Source organism: Schistocerca americana, chromosome 7, assembly GCF_021461395.2.
Source record: "Schistocerca americana isolate TAMUIC-IGC-003095 chromosome 7, iqSchAmer2.1, whole genome shotgun sequence".
Classification (NCBI taxonomy): Eukaryota; Metazoa; Arthropoda; class Insecta; order Orthoptera; family Acrididae; genus Schistocerca; species Schistocerca americana.
The window spans coordinates 487,909,344-487,929,894 of NC_060125.1; the positions used below are offsets into that span (position 1 = coordinate 487,909,344).

Genomic DNA, 20,551 nt, shown 5'->3' on the forward strand with positions numbered 1-20,551 from the left:
AAGAAAGAAGTGCTTGATGGCAGGTGCCCTCACCACTGCTTGCCGGGACCACATGATGGAAGCTTCGAGCAGATTTTGGCTCGAACAGTGGATATCTCCTTGCCTGTTCTACGCTCCTCACCTGCGAAATTGCACTCAACCCTTGAGGAGGAGCACATTTTCAGATGAGATATTCATCGCTCAACACCATCCTGCGACCAGCAAGCAGCTCTACCTCGATGAAAGCAACAAGACAGTCGTCGTGACCGTGGAGCAGATTGTTGGTTTTCCAGCAAACACATGTCAGACCACTGCCAGCACGTCCGACGTAACAATGTCGCAATGTTGGACACACCAGAGGTAAAGCAGACCCGTCATCACAAGGTCATAGTCATAACACAAACCCCTCAGCAAGGCCCTGCTTTTACTGATGAGGATTCCTTCAACCAGGCCAGCTCAAGCAGGCCACAGCAGAAGAGGAAGCTACAGGATGACGATTTAGTTGTCCCCAGGTGAAAAGACAGGGTCAAGGACAAAGTGATCGTGCGGATACAACCAAACCCACTCGCAGTCACAAACCGCTACTCAGGCATACCAGAAGCAGTCGCAGAGGACGACACCACGCCGCCACAGGAGAGGATGCTCCCTTACACAACACTCAGCCCCATCGTCATTCAGTGGACAGATCCTTACGAGGTCCTCCAACAGATGATTAGAAGTACCGTCACCTCCACATCCATCTAAGCTGCCAAGAACGACCTGGGCAAGGAACGCGTGGCGACAACCAGCAATCATCGGAAAGGGATGGAGCTCATGGAGAAAGAGAGGCTGTGTTGTTACATGCACAATGCCAAACCTCTTAAGCAGGTGAAGGAGGTTTTCCATTGTCTTCACTGAAGACGGATCCGCAGCACCTGGAGGAGGAGCTCGCAGCCTTGAAGCTCGCTGCCCAGTCTGGGGACATCATCAGGTCGCTCAGAACGCGCAGGAAGATTTCCTTGTTCCTGTTCGTCCTGATCGATAATGCCGAAAAGCGAAAGGTTTTCCAGCTACAAAAGATAGCTCACATCAGGATGACAGCGGAACTTCGAAAAAAGGGCAGGACGCCATAGCACTACTCTTGTCAAGTTACGAACCACATAGCATGCTACTGCTCCATGCCAGTGCAGGGCGTGAAATGTGCTTGACTGCAGCATACCAAAGATTTCTCCAAGAAGAAATAAGAACCCTGCAGTGGTGCAACTGCAAAGATTCACATCTGGCTAGTTACAGAGACTACAACGCGTTCTAGAGACACAAAGCATAAAAAAAGAGTTCAACCGGGCACCAGTTTCGCTGACATTGTCACAGCCAGCAGCAGCCTCCCAGTCGAAGCCCCAGGAATGCAGGTAGCCGCTATGGCCGCCGCCGCCATGGGGAGAACGCGAATGAGCTCAAATCGCTGTTGCGATCATTGAAACAACTCATGCATCAACTTCTAATCCAACCAACTCATGCATCAACTTCTAGTCCTCATCGACACAAACATGACAGCCCTGCAAGTAACTAGACACACCATGGATAACAGTGACGTACATGATGTTACTGCCTGCACATAAAATGCATTTAATGCAAATCTTTCGCTGCAGCAAGGCGAATTTCATCAATTCATAGGGGGCGTGGCGGTTGACAATTGTCTCGTACAGGAAGCCTTCTTCAAACCAGAAGTCAACTATACTTGCTACCACACTGACATGTCGATGACGGTAAGTGACAGGGCCATCTATGTTAAAACGTCACTGCGGCATCACCAAGTCATACTGCCTGAGGTTGCCTCACTGGAAGCCATAGGGGTGACTGTCGACACTTCTGCCAGAAAGACGTCTTTTTCATGACCTATCGACAGTTGAAAGGACAGTCCCAGGAAGTGGACTTCGACACTCTGCTGTTTACGGAGTAACAACTTCTCATTGCCGGCGATTTCAACACAAAGAACACGGAATTCTAGCCTCACCTACGCCAGTGGGGGTCGCCTATCTCGCGCTGCACATCGGAACGACGCCATAGCCATGGGTCCCTTTGATCTTACCATCTTCCCTAACAACAGAGATCTGGTGGACGTGTTCTACGTCGCCCACCTGAATCGCATAGGTAAAACTACGATCTCCAAAAGAGAAGTCCTGTTATTCAACCACGTCCCTATGATCTTCGACATGGACCCGACAGATGCAACGCGGCCAGCCAGTCATTCAAGCTGCTGATGAATGGACAGTGGGCGCTATCAAACGGTAATAGACCTACTGGATGAAGCACCTGACCCAGCGGAAGTGAGGGCTGACGTAGTGCTGGCCTTTCTGAACCACAGAAAACTACGAGCAGCAGACGAAGCCACTCCAAGGCGACCACAACGACTACAAGGCTCCTCACGCCTTCTCACGCCCCACGTACTGGTGGCAATCCCCCAGAGAAACCGACTGTTCCGTGAGTGGCAGTTCAACCTCCAACCAGACAAGCAATACCACGTCAGCCGCATGATGCAACAGATTAAAGTAGCTGTAGACGAGCACAGGAAACGGGACTAGGCAGACCACGTTTCCGCGATAAACCCCGACGACGGCAGCGCGTGGAGAGTCCTCAAAAGGTTCCTGTGCGGCCGTTAACGCATTCCGTCACTGCAGGTCGGCGATGACTTCGTCTGTGAGCCAGGTGCCAAGGCCGGCGTGCTGCCAGACGCGTTAGAACTTTACGCCAGTGGCCGACGTCGACGACGAGAACCACAACCGCCAGGTTGAAGAGCAACTGTTCACCTTCCTGGGCAAAAAAAGACGTCATATAGCCGATCACAGAGAAAAAACTCGCAGCTCTACTCCAGTCTTTGAACCCCAGGAGGGCAGGAAGCATCGACAGCATCAACCACATGCTGAAAAGAACCATTCACGGGGGATTCATCGGCCATTAGCCGATATCTTCAATCGGTTACTTCGGGCGGGCATCTACCCCTCCTCATGGAAACACACGGAAGTGGTGCCTATCCCAAAAATTGGGGCCAATGCCAGGCAGCCACTACTGGGCCATCAGTCTACTCCTGTCCTTCTCGAAAGTTTTCGAGAGGCAGATTTTACACGCCACTCCACTCAAGAGAGTGTCATAGCAGTCGATCAGTTTGAGTTTCTGATGACCATTTCACCTCTTGCCAGTTGCTGAGACTGGTGAAACCGGCAATGAGGGCGCTGGAAACAACAACGGAGCACCTTGGGATAGTGTTTCTCGACGTCTACAAGGGCTTCGACTGCTTGTGGCACGGCGGCCTCGTGTACACACAATTTGTGCACGTGATATCAACATCACTTGTAATCCATCTTTGGTCCTATCTTGCTGGGAGAACCTTCCATGTGAGGGCAGATGATAGGTCATCCACTGACCGGCAGATAACGTGCAGGGGTACGGCAGAGGTCGGAGCTCGGACCCTTGCTGCACTTCCTGTAGACTGCCGACGCTCCAAGTGTTGTACGCTTAGAGTTGACTCTGCACCGACGATACAGCGCTATTCATCCGCAGCATGAACGTCCAGACAATGTGACGCCGTCTACAACTCGGGTGCGGTGCAATGAGAGACTGGGTAACGAAGTGGCGCTTTAAATTCAATGCCACTAAGAGACGCGCAGGAGGCTTCACACGAAGGAAGCTGATGCCAGATCTCCCTCCTGTAAACATCACGGGAGGCCCCATCCCTTGGACAAAGACTGCGAATTTTCTCGGAATGATCCTTGACCAAAGGTTCATCTGGGCACCACATATACGTGACCTCAGAAAACAGAGGAATGCGATGTATCCTTCCCTGCATTCGCTTCTTAATCCACTGTCATCGCTCCCGCCGCACCACGGCATTATGCTTTACGTAACACTGGTCAGACCAGTGTTAAGAGTACGCGGCAGTGACTCAAATATAGCGGCTCGGCAATGGGTGCAGAACCGAGCTGTGAGGCTCGCTCTGCGCCTCTTGAGGCTGTATTTAGCTCGTCTGCCGCACGAAGACTCTGGAATTCCTCTTTTGCTCGGTCTTTCGCAATTGGATCACCATAGAACTATGTCACATGTGCCGCCGTGGTTAAAGTATGCCGTGCATGGCAATATGACGCTATTCAAAACTGGCACCGAAGTAGCTCAGATGCACCAGGGACCATATATTACAGGGGTGAGCGACGGCTGCGGAGATGTACACGGACGAACAGGCGTGCATCGTTTGGACAACTGACTGCCCAGGTGAACCAAGGGGCTACCAATAGCGTCTCCTCAACGATCGTTCAGTGAATGTTGGAGTGTATGGGCCTCTGCAGCAGAGGTCTGGTCCATGCACTCATGCTGACTACTATTCATGGGCGACGAAGGCTGGAATTTTCACGGCAATACCTCAACAGGATGTCCACTGAGCGGCGGCAAGTGGCCTTTCAAAATGAATCACATTTAATGCTCCATCGGAGCAAACATTCTGCAGCAGCAGTCGGAAGAGACCAGACTGGAATGGGGAGCGTTATGGTCTGGAGGACGTTTTCGCGGAATTCCCTGATGATCTCGTCATGCTGTACGGCACAATGGAACTACACAGCTATGAATCTATCCTTTGGGACCGTGTCCACCCGAAAAGGCTGTTCGTTTTTCCTCAGCACTTTGGCATTTACCAGGAAGACAGTGCAACGTGGCCACAGTTGGCAGTTCATGTGTACTGTTCGAAGAGCACCAGGATGAGTTTACCGTACTTCCCTAGCCACCAAACCCCACGGGTTAAAACCCAGTCGAGAATCTGTGGAATCACCTCGACTTTCGAAAGGCGTTCGACTCAGTTCCACAGTGTCGCTTGCTCCAAAAAGTGCGCGCTTACGGTCTATCCGATGACATATGCGGTTGCATAGAAAGTTTTGTAACAGGCAGAGAGCAGTATGGCGTCCTGAATGGGGTGACTTCAACAGAAACAAGTGTAACTTCAGGTGTGCCCCAGTGCAGCGTAATAGGTCCACTACTTTTTACGATTTACATAAACTAACTGGTTGATGGTATTGACAGCGTCATTAGACTGTTTGCCGATGATGCTGTAGTCTACAGGAGAGTGGTATCACACGAAAGTTGGGAACAAATCAATGAGGATTTGCGGAAAATAAATGCGTGCTGTAATGACTGGCAGTTATCTCTCAATATTAGTAAGTGTAAGCTACTGCGTATAACAAGGCGAAAATCTCCATTAATGTACGAGTACAATATAAATGACCAGTCTTTGGAAGCGGTAGCATCCGTCAAGTATCTGGATGTGACTATTCGAAATGACCTCAAATGGAATGATCAGATTACATATAAAACGGGCAAGGTGAACTCTAGATTGCGGGTTATTGGTAGAATCCTGAGGCGATGCAATCCTTGAACAAAGTAAATTGCTTACAATACTTTAGTTCGTCCAGTCTTCGAGTATTGTTCGTCTGTATGGGACCCTTACCAGTTGGGTCTGATTCAGGAGATTGAGAAGGTCCAAAGAACAGCGGCAAGATTCGTGACTGGTACATTTAGCCATCGCGAGAGCGTTACTAATCTCATTGAAAGTTTGAAGTCGGACACACTTGCAGATAGACGGCGCGCTAAACAGAAGGGGCTGCTCACTAAATTCCGAAACTCGATCTTCACCGAGGATGTAGAGCATATATCATCACCACCAATTTTCAAATTGCGCAATGATCACCATTCAAAGATAGGAGAAATTAGAGCTCGTACTGAGGCGTTCAGACAGTCGTTTTTTCCTCGCGCGATCCGTGAGTGGAACAGAAGAGGGGGGGTGGGGGGTGGAATATGACTTTGGCGCGAATTGTGCCCTCTGTGCCCTCTGCCACACACCGCTTGGTGGCTAGTGAAGTATATATGTAGATGTAGATGTAGACCGGGCCGTTCGCGTCATGGATCCTCAACCGGAAGACCTAGCTACGGCACTGGAGTCGGTATGGCTTCACACTGCTGTCGGTACCTTCCAAAACCTTAATGACTCTTCTCCTGCACTTCCGCGCTGGGAAAGGTAGCTATTCAAACTTCTGACAGATGTTCACATGAATAAGACTGGACTGTGTAGCTGCTGCTTATGACTTACATCGTTCTTCAGAACAGTCGAAATAACTTGTGACTTCCGTGGTAGTATGAATGATGTAAAGCAAGTGGCGTGCAGTCTAGATTTGACGGAAATCACAGCCAGATACTGATATTTGCTATTACGAAAACTGTGAGTTCTCATTGACTTACGTGATATCTTACCCTACGCTATGCCATAGTGAGAGTGCTGGCTCACCAGGCCGTCGCAGAGTGAGAGCGCGGCGCGGGACCCGGCCATTCCCCGCACGTGCCCCGTGTAGTGGCACAGTCGGCGGCCCGCGGCCCGCAGCTGGGAAGCATTCGGCACGGGACCGCGGCGTCGCTCCACCACTAGCGCCGGCGATGCCAGGCCCACGGACGGCTGCAGCTCCACGTGCAGCGCCGCGCCGCGCCACGGCACCCTCACGTGTACCTTCGCACGACGAGCACCTGCTGCTTACTGCGTCTCCACTTGTTAGTTGGCAGACCGGGAAACAACATTAAGGAGAGGTTTACTATCTTCTGGTTCAAAAAATCGATTCTTTAAATTCCATTTTTGGATCCATAAAAGTGTTTAGAGAATCCACCCCTGAAACGGTTTTTCCGAATACGGAACGGAAATGTTTGTTATTCGCGGCCGAACAAAAAAATACACCTGCCTAAAATTGGCCTTTTTCACGCACCATTTTTTTTTCGGAGGACGAGTTATTGTACCGGTACTTGGGAGGAAACACACAAAATTCAAGTTTGAACGCGTGTGTTTGGTAGTTAGCCCCCAAGCATTTACATTGTAGTGCGGAGACTGTGGAGACTGCGACTTTCCTGGCAGTGAGCAGCTTCAACGAAGGGTATACTGCAATTCTGAAGACCATGACAACGATGGACGCCGCCCTGGGACTCTATTCGACGCAGTTCGCCAAGCATTCGGACGATCACCGGATTCAAGCGGCCGAAAACCGAATGTCACCGGCCGTACGAGCGGCTCTGGAGCAGTGCAGGATGGCCCAAATCGAGCAGAACGCCCTCTATGAAGAAGAGGAAGAACTAGTTTATGGACCCGGAATAGCAGATTGAACGTAAGTTGCATAATATTGTATTTATATGTAGTCAAAACTTTAAACGCGTTTTTCTCGAAATGAATTTTTTAGCCAACTGAGGTGGCCGAGAGGTTCTAGACGCTACAGTCTGGAACCGCGCGACCACTACGGTCGCAGGTTCGAATCCTGCCTCGGGCATGGATGTGTGTGATGTCCGTAGGTTAGTTAGGTTTAAGTAGTTCTACGTTCTACGGGACTGATGACCTCAGAAGTTAAGTCCCATAGTGCTCAGAGCCATTTGTTTTTTTTTTACCTTTTTTTATCGCGCAGTATGGTAACTTCAAATCTACTGAACCGATTGGCATGTTTCTTTGTTTCCGACCAAACTAACTAAATTTTTTAGGAGTTGGACCACTTTTATTCCGATCCATCAACTATAAATATTTTTACTTGGCCGACGAAGTCGAAACGTCGATGAAAAAAACCCAATTTTTTTCAAATGGCCCCCATTTTGTTTCTTATGGTCCAAATAACCTAAGTGAGGTACAACTTCTAAAGAATCTTATATACTTCGCTAATGTCAACTCAATTTTGATTTGAGACGAGCCGGCTGATCTGTGACATACCGCGCCTGGAGGTCTACATCAAAATTTTGTTTCGTTCGGACAGCGCTTCGCCTTTGCACTTCGACATTTCCGGTCGAAAAATTCCAGTTTGTAGAGGAAATATCAATAAACATTTTGACCAAATTTGACTTTGACATCTATAACACATCTCGAGAAAAAAATTCTCAAAGAACATGCTTTTTTCGGGCCAAAGTTAGTAAACCTCCCCTTAATAAACTAACACTGCCAGGACTCATGATCATACCGAGACATTGCTCGCGTATAGAATACGTATTCTGTAGCCAACTCCTAATCTTGAAACTTCCCAGGAGATTAATGCAGTGTGCCGGTCCGAAACAGAAATCTGAGACATTTATTTGCCTTTGGTGAGCAACTGCTGTACCAACTAAGCTACCCAAGCACAGCACACACCTGTCTTCACAGCTTTACTTCCACTAATACCTCATCTCCTATCTTCCGAACTTCACAGTTCTCCTGCGAAACTTACAGAACTAGCATTCCTGGAAGAAAGGATATTGCGCAGACATGGCTTAGCCACAGCCTGCTGGATGAAATTTTCACTCTGCAATGGAGTGTGCGCTGATATGAAACTTCATGGCAAATTAAAATTGTCTTACGGACCGGGACTCAAATTTGGGAGCTTTGCAAGAGGGCTTCTGTGAAGCTTGGAAGGTAGGAGACGAAACACTGGCGGAAGTAAAGCTATGAGGAGGGTTCGAGGGGTCACACTTGGATAGCTCAGTTGGCAGAGCACTTGCTTGTGAGTGGCAAAGGAGTTCGAGTCTGGGTCCGACGCACAGTTTTAATCTGCTAGGAAGTTTCTTATCAGTACACACTCTGCTGCAGAGTGAAAATTCAGTCCTGGATATTCAATCGTGTTTGCACTTGGATATATGTTTATAATTACTTTATGTCCATGTAGGCATATTTTTGGCTTGCAGTTCATTAATGAAGGGAAGTTTACATTCGTAGAAACATTTAGAAGAATCGGCGTGCCATCAGTTCCTGAAATCGCCTTTGTAAACTGTTTACCCTAGGAATGACAGCTGAATAATGTCCAGCCTAAAATGAAGATTCACGATAAACGTTTCCAAGATAATCGGATTTGCGGCTAAAAATAAAATTAAAGTCATTTGAAACCTATTGTTACATTACGTAATGGATGGAATTTCGTACAGAAAAACATATTCAATTTCGTTTAACCTGTATGGTCAGTCTTTTCTTTTTTTGTAAAACATATTTTAAATATGAACTTATGTAAAAGTATGAATTTAATTGTAAGTTTAATCATGTTTAGAACTTAAAATACATGAAAAACATTTCATTTATTGGATGTTATAAATAAGGCAGTGGCAGAGGTCGCCACAACTCGATTTTAGTGCAGATTTAGTGAGCTGCAATGTGAGTCTTGTTCCAGCCTTTGTATTGCGGCAGTGTCAACTAAAATCATATTTTACTGATGTTCAAGATTTTAGTAACGGTTTGTAGTAAAGTTTGTAAAAAGTTATATGTTATGTTGCTGGAGAAGTCTTAAAACAAAGAAACAACATTACAATGAAAATATTCGAAGGGTTATTACACCTCATTACAAAAGGATCACCCAAGCAAAGTTGAACTACAATCCCGAAAATAGGCATTCATTCATCGATTTACTGAATTAGTTGTGCATTACGATTCAATGTTTTTGGCTCCTTCTCGATTATATACATTTGATATGTGTTAAACTACAGATCATCTGCACTATTTTTTATACACTGACAGAAATATAAATGATTTTATGCATACTAATGAATGGTTAATTCTCATGCTCACTGCCTCCCTGCGTACAGAATAACATTAACACTACAACGGATTCTTTCACTATAGATTTGGAGCAGGTTGACACGAAAGACACGGAGCGAAAGGCGAAAGGTGAACTACTAGTCATACAGAATCCAGACTGCAGCTATAGTACTCGAAGCGCATGCAAAGAAAGCATTATTTTAGAAGGGAGTGAGACTGATATGTAGTCTATTTCAGATGTTATCCAATCTATAAATTGCGCAATTTACATGGAAACCAAAAAGATACTTGAAAAGACAGTTAAAATTCAGCGAGAAGAAATTAAAACTTTTAGGCGATTTCCTTTTGTATTCTTACATCAAAGTCACAAAACCAATTCAGAATGAAGTAAACGATGCCAGTGGTCATATCAGACTGACAGATTAATAAATCACGCAATCTCCATTGACAATATGTCAATTATTTCCCCTTTGCCGTTTGCTGATAATATTTCAATTCTGTCACAGAAGCCAAAGGACCTGGAAGATAACGGAATGGGCTGAACGTGGACTTAAGCCACAGTAAAGTAAAAGGTAATGCAAAAAAGTTGCTTTAATTCAAGCTGTGGTGAGAGAATGAATTAGATTAAAAAATTTGACAGCAGAAGCAGCAGGTAAGGTTTGTTATTCGGGCAGCAACGTAAGTGACGAAATATAGACTGTATACAAAACGGACTAACAAGAAACGCGTTTCTGAAAAACAAAAATTCACCGATGTGGAATATAAGTTTAAGTAGCCGGGAGCCTTTTTTCGGAGGTACTTGTTTCATTATATTTGTTTATTTTATTTACACGTCTAGTTCCGTAGGACCAAACTGAGGAGCCACTCTTCATATTCACGGAACAAGTCCGTACATGAAATTAACATCAGAAAAGTTTGTAACAGATAAAATGAAATTTACATGAATCTTATCCAGACAACAAGCTGCTGAGTATGTATTAGCAGAGTCAACAGTATAAAACAGGAATTACCTTAATTTGTTTTTTTCAGAAATTCCCCTATACAATAGGAATGAGGCATGAGGAAATTCTTCAGTTTAGACATGAAACTACGGTTTAGGATTAAATGAGTGAAAGTCGTTAATTCTTGGAAATAAGTTAATAGTGTTAGCAAGAAATGACATTAAAGGAAATACATATTGGGTGTCCAATTCCAGAAATCCCAGACTCCAGAACAGGGATCAGCAAGAGGTTTGTTAACTTACAACACATATTGCTCGAACTGCCTGTTTCTGAGCCAGAAGTACCCTTTGTGAACTGGAAGACTTACCCCGGAATATAACACTTACATCATAAGCGAATGACAGTAGGGGACGGAGACTAATTTTCGTGTCGGACTGCCACCTATCGCAGATACTGTTAGAATGGTAAATATAGCAGCATTCAGGTCTTGAGCAGGATCCTGAACACGGGACTGCCATCTATCTGAACAGGTGCGAATCTGGATTGTTCAGAGTCGCTAATCATACCCTCATTCGTTGTGATTCAAAATGTGGGTTCTTAGCCGGACTGTGCATTAGGAATTGTAAAAACTGAGTCTTACATTGATTTAGCAACATTATATGTCTTACAAGCCATGAACACAGAAGTGAAACGCATACAATAAACAGTTCAGACAGCAAGAGAATAGAGACTTTTGAATAGTGGTACTATAGAATAATGCTGCAGGTTGGGTGGGTGACATGGCGTATTATCATCCATTAAAATTCCATCGTTGTTTGGGAACATGAAGTCCATGAATGACTGCAAATAGTTTCGAAGGAGGGCAACATAATCATTTCCAATCAATTATCGATTCATTTGGACCAAAAGGACTCAGTCCATTTCAGGCAAACACAGTCCACAAGATTATGGAGCCAGCACCACCTTGCTCAGTGCTCTTGTTGGCAACTTGGATCCACGGCTTTATGCGGTCTGTTCCAGACTCTAACCCTACAATCAGCTTTTACCAACTGAAATCGGGACTCATCTGACAAGGCCGCGGTTTTCTACTCATCTAGGGTCCATTGTATTGAGCGTGATGAGAGATTATGCCTGAAGTTTGGTATTCTCGCACGCTCTTGACACTAGGGATCTTGGAATATAGAATTCCCTATCTATTTCCGAAATGGAATGTCCCATGCGTCTAGCTCCAACTACTATTCCGCGTTCAAAACCTGTTAATTCCCGTCGTGCCTCCATAATCGCGTCGGAAACATTTTGACATGAATCACCTGAATACAAATGATAGCTCCGCCAATGCACTGCCCTTTTATATCTTGTGTAAGCGATATGTGCTTATCACTATCCCATGACTTTTGTTACCTGGGTGTATCACGATGGTAAACACCTGAAGTCAAACCCCAGCAACCTACCGTATTATTCTCCACTGTTTTGGCTACAAAACCGTATTTTTCAATACAATCTACATTCACTGCGACAGCGTTACGCCACCTTACTTGCAGAGCCTGTATGCCCATATCGTGCCACTCCACTTTTCGACGTCGGAGGCAACGTATTACTGCATTAATAACCTCCCCATCATCTACGTACCCGATGGGTGCAACCTTCATCGGACCAGACGGATGGAAGTCAGGAGGTGCGAGATCCGGGCTGTAGGGTGGATGAGGAAGAAAAGTCCAATGAAGCTTTGTGAGCGAACTCCTTTCGGATGCGCAGAGTTGTGTGAGGCCTTGTGTTGTCATGGAGAAGGAGAAGTTCGTTCGCATTTTTGTGGCGACGAACACGCTGAAGTCGTTCCTTCAGGTTCCTGAGGGTAGCACAATCCACTTCACAGTAGATAGTTGCACCATGAGGGAGGACATCAAACAGAATAACCCCTTCAGAGTTCCTGAAGACCGTCGCCGTGACTCTACCCAATGAGGGTGCGTTTTTGGACATTTTATTCGGAGAAGAGATGGCGTGGCGTCACTCCATAGATTGCAGTTTAATGTCCTGTTTGAAATGGAGAACTCACATTTCATCGCCTGTGACGACGTTCGACACAAAATTGTCACAGTCAGCCTTATAAAAGTGCAAACAATCCCGCACAGATAGTCCTTCGTTGCTTGTTATGATCTTCTGTTAGGCGGCAAGGAACCCAGCATCCACAAACCTTTGAGTGCTCCCAACTTGTTGACTAGTGTGTCGCAACTACCAATAGAGACGCCCAGTTGAGCAGTGAGGTCGTTGATGGTGATCCGTCGATCACCTCAAATGGGAGTGTCCGCACGTTCCAACAATGCAGGAGACACAGCTGTGTGCGGTCGGCCCTCAGGTGGGAGATCGGACAGGTTTTCGCGACCATGTTGCGGTGGAAACAGACGCCTCGCCCACCGACTCATCCAGCTTTTGTTCACTGCCAGATCTCCGTAGACATTCTGCAAGCGCCTACGAATATCTGCGATGCTCTAGTTTTCCGCCATAAGAAACTCAGTGACAGGTCTCTGCTTGGAACGTACGTCCGTTACAGACGCCATTTTGGAGGTTACGTATAGCGCCGCCAACTATCGGAATTTCATGAAACTATAGAGACTGAAGCGGAAATATTCTACGATGACCCACAACAAATTCCGCACTTTTTCAACAAAGACTGGCCGAGAAAAAATGTGTTGCATTACTTACTGTGAGCCTCTCGTACAAACCTAAGCCGTGAGCAGCCTACGCTGACAATAAATCCATAGCAATTATCACACCGTACACAAGAGAGACCTATACTAGAGATATTCTCTAGATAAAAACATAGAAATGGTGCTTACATCGAACCTACACTAGTACTAGGCCTGACAGAGTGCATGAATAGTTCCTACCATGCTACAGAGAGGGGGGAAGGGGGGGGGGGGGTGATTGTGATCTATCTGACAAAGAAAGTGGCTGCGGTAATTTCTAACCACGCGACTGGTTAGACACGATACACGCCGCTCATCCTGATAACAACGGCGACGTCTGTGCGCAAATGCCGTTGTGACGTGCTCCTGAAAATACTGAGCAGCCAAACTGTCTATCTGCAAAGGGGCAAATGTATGGAGCAAACAGAATTCGCGTCGGCATCGTCTCGCGTTGGACAATCTGCTTGCAAGCTAGAAACTGCGAGAATAATAGTGAAGCAGCTGCGCTTCGGATTTTTGTCGTATCGGAGACGCTACGTTTCAAAGAACTTTCGTTGCTAATATACAGCACCGTTGTCAACCACAGGGAGGATCAGAAGTCGAAGACTACGATTTGTGGCTTACGGAATTAACCACGTGTTTCGCAGATGAGGACTCTCGTTCTGCCTCAGTTCCAACCGTCTAAAACTGCTGTCCACGACCACACGAGGCAGAGAAGAACCCATTTGAAACTTTACACACATTTTACCGGTTTCTGCAGTTTTTAGCATGTTATCAACTTTTTTCTTAATAGTCACAACTGGAATCCGATTTCGAACTACACTTCCTCGGGATTTCAGGAATATGTTTCTTCCGATCTCATTTCTCTTGGAACTTTGATTAAGTGTTTATCAGCAATTTAAATGTTAGGAAGCTGGAAATAAAACCCAAAACATATTCATCCTTGGGTTCGTTATTGGGAAATGATCTGGAATGTATAACTGTATGGACGGATCACTAATTATTAATTGTCTCTTTTTTTGTTAGAAGCGTTGTGTAGGCGCACAAGTCCCGATGCATAGTGAATGCACGTAGTGTAATTCTTTGACACACAGTCTAGATACCTGCATGAGACGGATAGTGCATGTGACCCAGGATTACAGCTCGATGATAAATTCAGTTGCGAAGAGCATAGCACAGAGTTACTGAAGCGCCTAAACAAGTCTCTATTTGCAGTGAGAATATTATCTGATGTAGGAGATATAAATATAGAAAAATTTGCATAGTTTGCTTACTTTCATTCTATTATGACATACGGGATCATATTCTGGGGTAACTCATCAAATTAGGCAAAAGTTTTTACTGTGCAAAAGCTTGTAATAAGACCCATTTGTGGCGTAAATTCAAGAACTTCATGCAGAAGGAACTTTGTGTTCTAACCACTGCTTATCAGTATATTTATTCCTTAATGCAATTTGTTGCAGATAGTATATATTTCCAACCAATAAATCAATACATAGTATCAATACTAGGAATAAGAATAGTCTACATAAAGACCAAAAATCACTTAATTAGGTCCAAAAAGGGGTCCAATACTCAGGAACGCACATTTTCAATCAATTGCCAGCAACCCCTAAAAACTTGGTTTCAGATAAAGCACATTTTAAATAGAGTTCGAAAGACTTTTTAATAGGTAACTCCTTGTACCCTACAGATGAATATCTTTACAGGGATTGTAAGACCATATTAAGTAAACATGTCTGTTAGATTTCAGTTCTGACAGCACTTCATCACGACAGGGAAGATTAGGTATTTTGTGCAGATAAATTTATTGAAAGTGCATAACCGTGTCTCATTCTGACAGTGTATTAGTTCTGTAAATATTAGCAGTTCCATTTTATTGTAATGTATTCACCTATTTTGCTGATCTCCTGACAAATGATCAGGGTAGTGAGTATTATATTCAATTTTTTTGGTTTTTTATGTTACATTTTCTAATTTGTTCCATACCCAAGATGATCATCTCACTTTTGGATCTATGGAATGAAAACTGAATCTAATCCAATCTAATCAAATCTCCTGGATCTCGAACTTTATGACTTTCTCCGGTTTGGTCCAATGAAGGATGCACTCCGTGGGAAGTAGTACGTGGAGGACGTGAAGGCAATTGACGAAGCAAGACGCTGGCTCCGATGTCGACCAGTACCCTTGTGTTATGCGTTCATACTGGTCCTCCCAGTAAGGTGGCGTAAGGTTATCGCACTAAACAGAGATTATATTGAAAAATAAGGTTTTATAGCCAAAGGAGTGGGGAATGTGGAATACTGGAATCCATAAGAAAACCAGCATGCTTCCAGGAAAAACGCCCCACGTAGTATGAAGTAAGAACATTGGTCGTAAAAAGATCTTGACAGGGATCTGGGACGAGTGTGACACCTTATCAGTAACGATCGGTTAAAACCCGACAAGAAATGCCGTTGTTAGCGAGTGCAGGGCCATCTCAAGCTGATCCTGGGCGAACAGTGCTAAGTGAACTGGAAGCAGTAGACGTTAAGGGTCGGATACCTCGCAGAATGACACTCACAGCGGCATATGGAGCTAAACAACGTAGTAATTTGACTGCAGATAAATGGCGGCGTGTAGTGAGGTCCAAAGAGTCTTTCGAGTTCTCCTAGGGCCTAAAAATACGTTAAACCACTGTGTGTAGAGGACGTAGTTCAGGACAGAGATGATGTGATAACACTTTTCTGACGTTTTTCATGCCACTACTTGGACCTACTGAGTCAGGTTATTGTGGACATGAAATGTCTATTTCATTATGCTCGCCAACCAGGTATTACCACTTCTTACCCAAATTCATGATCTGTGTGCAGTGTACACTCTCGTTTATGGACCAAAGTGGCATTTAAACCACAGTGTGTATAGGCTGTAGTTCAGGGTAGAGGCGATTCCATAACTTTTTTCGGATGTTTTTTGTAGCACAATTTGGGTCCACTGAGTCAGGTTACTGTGAACACGAAATAAGGTGTTTATTTCATCATGGTCACCAACTAGGTGTACCCTCTCTTTCCCAAATTCATGATTAATTTGCTGTGGACTCTCTCGTCATATAACATAACAACTGTGTTCACAAGGCAGCACACATACGTTCCTCACGCATCCTATCACATATCGACTGGCCTGTTACATCAACTGATTCTGATTCGCAGAAAATCTGGAACAGCAAGTGAAGTGCAACAATCAAAATCGTCACAATTTGGTAACTCTACAGCAGGGACGGCTGACAATTCATATCGTGAGCCGTGTCTGGTTTAAATTGTCGGCATACTGACAGACGCGGACAATTTCGCAGATTTTTCGCACTCAGTTCACTACGTAATCGTGGTTTACTTAGTTTCATGATCGCAAAAAGGTCTCAGCCTCACTGCACACTTGCCCCACCATCAGGACACACAGCCTGAGCGCAAGGAGGGGCAAGACGGAGAACTGCGAACGTACCGCATTTTGATGGCAGTGCAGTTGCACTGCATATGACTTGGTTTTATATTTCAGATTCCGTAATAACATGGATCACAAGCGAAACAAATTTTCAGTACTATTTAAATATTTTTAGCCTGCTGAAGATATAATATAATTTTTGTCTGGTTTAAATTGTCGGCATACTGACAGACGCGGACAATTTCGTAGATTTTTCGCACTCAGTTCACTACGTAATCGTGGTTTACTTAGTTTCATGATCGTAAAAAGGTCTTTTACCCAAATGTGTCAATCGAAATATTATACTACTTTAGCAGCCTCACGGTAGAGACATGGCGGCTCCACATCAAGAAAGCAACATAGACAACCTGGACAGCTTCAACGTAAAAGGACTTGACATTAAAATGAGAATTATCTTACAGGTCGATCAGTTGGTTCAAATGGGTCTGAGCACTATGGGACTTAACATCTATGGTCATCAGTCCCCTAGAACTTAGAACTAATTAAACCTAACTAACCTAAGGACAGCACACAACACCCAGCCATCACGAGGCAGAGAAAATCCCTGACCCCGCCGGGAATCGAACCCGGGAACCCGGGTCGATCAATTATATCTGTACATGCACAGAGGCACATTCAGCTGAAACTGCAAACGGTCTGTAAAACAGATCGAAAACAGATGTAAGATTGGTAGTGTCACGGAAACGTTCAGGAAACTATCCTCGTAATTCTTTCAAGGCCTCAATGAATTCTTAAAACCTTGCGTTTTCTTTAATGCCAGTGATCGTAGGGAACTGGAATGTGTTTGTCAGAATGTGTCCCTTTTACAACGCGATTTTCTTTCTAAATGCATCCTCATCAAGTCAAAAAGAAAATGTTTCTCACTTTGCAATGTCTTGCTGTGGGCTCTTCATTTAAAATTTGAGATTTGAAATCTATCCCAGATGTTCTAATTTTCGATCCTCCTCTCCTTTTGCTTCATAAATTCAACAATATCGAGTTCTAAATCGAAAAATTGTTCCAGGAATGTTCCTTGACTTAACCATCATATTTTGCTATAAAATCTCCGTACTCCTCGTTCAGTTACATCAAAAACTGTTACAACTGACAATGCAATAAAGTATCCGACTTCCGAAATTTTACTATTCATTTCACCAATTTCTGACGTGCTCCATATCTGTAATATTTTGCACCGAGTGCTTCTTGATGTACAGAACAACGAATCTCGCTCCTGAGTGTTGTAAGATTTTGCTCTTTCGTTGTCAACTAAATATTTAAATTATTTCTGCGTGGTATTGTAATATTGTTTCACGACAAATTTGTAGTATCCGTTGCTTATACGACTGCATAATATACACTGAGAATTCTCATTCCACTCTTCTGACATTCCCATTCATTTTTAGAGGCTTGTGACGACAGATCGCAAGACGGTCTCTTTTTGTGCAAACAGCCGCTGGACCTGTGAATGTCCTTCATAGTACAGATAAAACTGCGTGAACACCACGATTCTGCCGACTTGAAGACAGTTGTGCTGACCGAAGTATGCGACACCACAATACTAAATGAAATATCGCGCTTTATCGGCTACTCCCATGAAGAAACCTAAAAGAGCCGAAACAGGCCGAGCCTTGGCTGGCTCGCGGTCCACACACCATGCCACCGTGAAATTTGGCACGCTGTAGCCGGTTCTGCTCTATGGGATCTAACCATAATGACTGGCTTCACCTGGTTGGGGTATACCAGAAAAAAAATGTGTAATCTATTCTTCGCTGAACTGAGGTATTTATCGAGGCTACAGACTGTGTAAGTAGCTTATTTGTATGTTGGGAGCGCTATAGACTGTGTTAATATCGCTGACAGCGCTCTGCGCCCTCGGCAAGAAATTCTGTGGTTAGACGGACCAGCAGTTAGCGAGTCGATAGGGAAGTGTATGGACATGATATTCTTATTGGAGACTCTGTGTTGGTACGACATGCAATGTAAAGTGGGATGAAATGATGGTTTATAAGAAAATAAGCAGCGAAATGTATGATGATGGATGTTTGGTTGATAATGCTTGGGCAGTGGAATTATTGGCAACTATATAATTTTTGGAACTGGATGTCACGTGAACAAGGTAAAATTTTCTAAATACGTTGTTTGCTCTTCAACAAAATCTTTCTTTCGCTAACCATATGCCTCCTAGTAGTTAGTGTCTGTAGTAGTTAGACTCTTTTTATTTAGCTGGCTGTAGTTCGTGTTATGAAGATGTTCTGTGGAGTAAGAGACTTATGAAAAAGAATGGGGTTTCTACTTTTGGGATTCGTGATTGAAATGAGTTTAGGCAATTAACAAGATTCATATTTTTTGGATTAGTATTATTGTTAGAATTTCTTGCAAAACAAGACCATTCTTTTATTGCGTTGGGCTTGTATATTTTGGGTAGTAAATGAATAGGTTACGTTTGAGTTGTCTTTGTCGGGAAAAATTTGGTAGGTCCGTGTTTAACAAAAAAAAATTTAAAGACGCAGTTCCAAGTGTCACACAGTATTAGTTTGATGCCGCTTGTGGATGACCAATTTTTGGTATTGGGTTACGCAATAACAGCAGTGTAAAAGTGGCCGAAATGAGTTGTTTACTGTTAAATTTATTTTCGCATTTTTTCTGTTTCTGTGATTCCTATAAGCGTAAACACCTGACGTTGGTAAAAAAAAAAAAAAGAAAAGGTCTTAATGAAAAGAACAATTGCCGTCTGGATATCAAAAGATAAATCAGCAATAGATCATACCTTGGGACCATGGAACCACCAAATTCGGTTCTCCGATACTATAGTTTTTTCAACATGCAATCATTACTATGCTAAAATGTACAGAGGTCACAGAAATTCAAAACTCGATAAAAGCACTAACAGAAAGAAGGGCTGAAATTAGACAAACTGTGGTCCTGGTGCTAAACAAAGCAAACAACGCCAATTCTTTTGCAATACATGCTCCATTATACACGTCGGCAAGAGTTCGTCATCTTCGGCAACTCTTGGATGACATCGCAGCCCGACTGTTGCGCGGTAACGTATGACTAGTTACGGGTAGCTGAGACTGTTTGATTTTAAAAATTAACCAACTTCGTCTTTACAGTCTCTAGGGATGTTTCCTGAAACTAGGAAAGAAACGTTAGTTACAGAAACATGCCCTAGATCACGGCCTAAATCCCACAACAGAAACCACCAAGGATATCAACTCAGTTTGATGAGGCGGCTTCAGCTTCACTATAAATATTGACAAATAACTGATCGAGAAGATTGTTTAGCATATGTAAATCTATTCAGTACAATCCATGTACGAAGGGGTCGGCGAAAAAAGTGCTAACCCACAAGAGTGCTATGTTGAATTACTGTACGTTTCATGGTTGTCAGATTCAAAGGTAAGAACATAAACACAGTAAGACAAAAGAATTTATACGGAGTGTCCCAGGCGGAATGGACAGTATACAGGGATACGACAAGAACGACCATTTGAAGCAAAAAAAACCTAGTTAGTAAACATGGGCTATAAAATGCATACTGTTATCTTAATTGCTGTCTTCATCTTCGATGTTGTGAAACAAATCTCTTCTAATGCAAGCTCACTTTCCATATTTTGGGATGAGGTAGTATGGGCGAAAACAATAAAAAAATAGTCTAGTGAGCAAGGGTTCCAAAGTGGATACCTGAAGAGTTATGAACACTTGTTTATCTTCGCTATTGTGAAACACATTTCTTCTCCTGAACAGGTACTCATAGCACGTAAAGTATGTGTTTTAGACCTTACTTTTACTACACTTTTTTGTTTCGAATGATCGTTTCTGTCATATCTCTTAACACTGATCATTATTCGTGGGACGCCCTATATACACTACCGGCCATTAAAATTGCCACACCAAGAAGAAATGCAGATGATAGACGGGTATTCATTGGACAAATATATTATACTAGAACTGACATGTGATTA

The 20,551-nt window shown here is 44.1% G+C and overlaps 1 protein-coding gene across 1 annotated transcript in view; it reads right to left on the bottom strand.

Moving 5' to 3' along the window:
* LOC124623034 (A disintegrin and metalloproteinase with thrombospondin motifs 14-like) overlaps positions 1 to 20,551 on the bottom strand; it is an 81,341-nt gene that overhangs the window by 58,920 nt on the left and 1,870 nt on the right. The window contains exon 2 of the mRNA XM_047148826.1: positions 6,278 to 6,493. Coding sequence (XP_047004782.1) covers positions 6,278 to 6,493 — 216 coding nt within the window. The remainder of the gene's footprint in view (positions 1 to 6,277; positions 6,494 to 20,551) is intronic.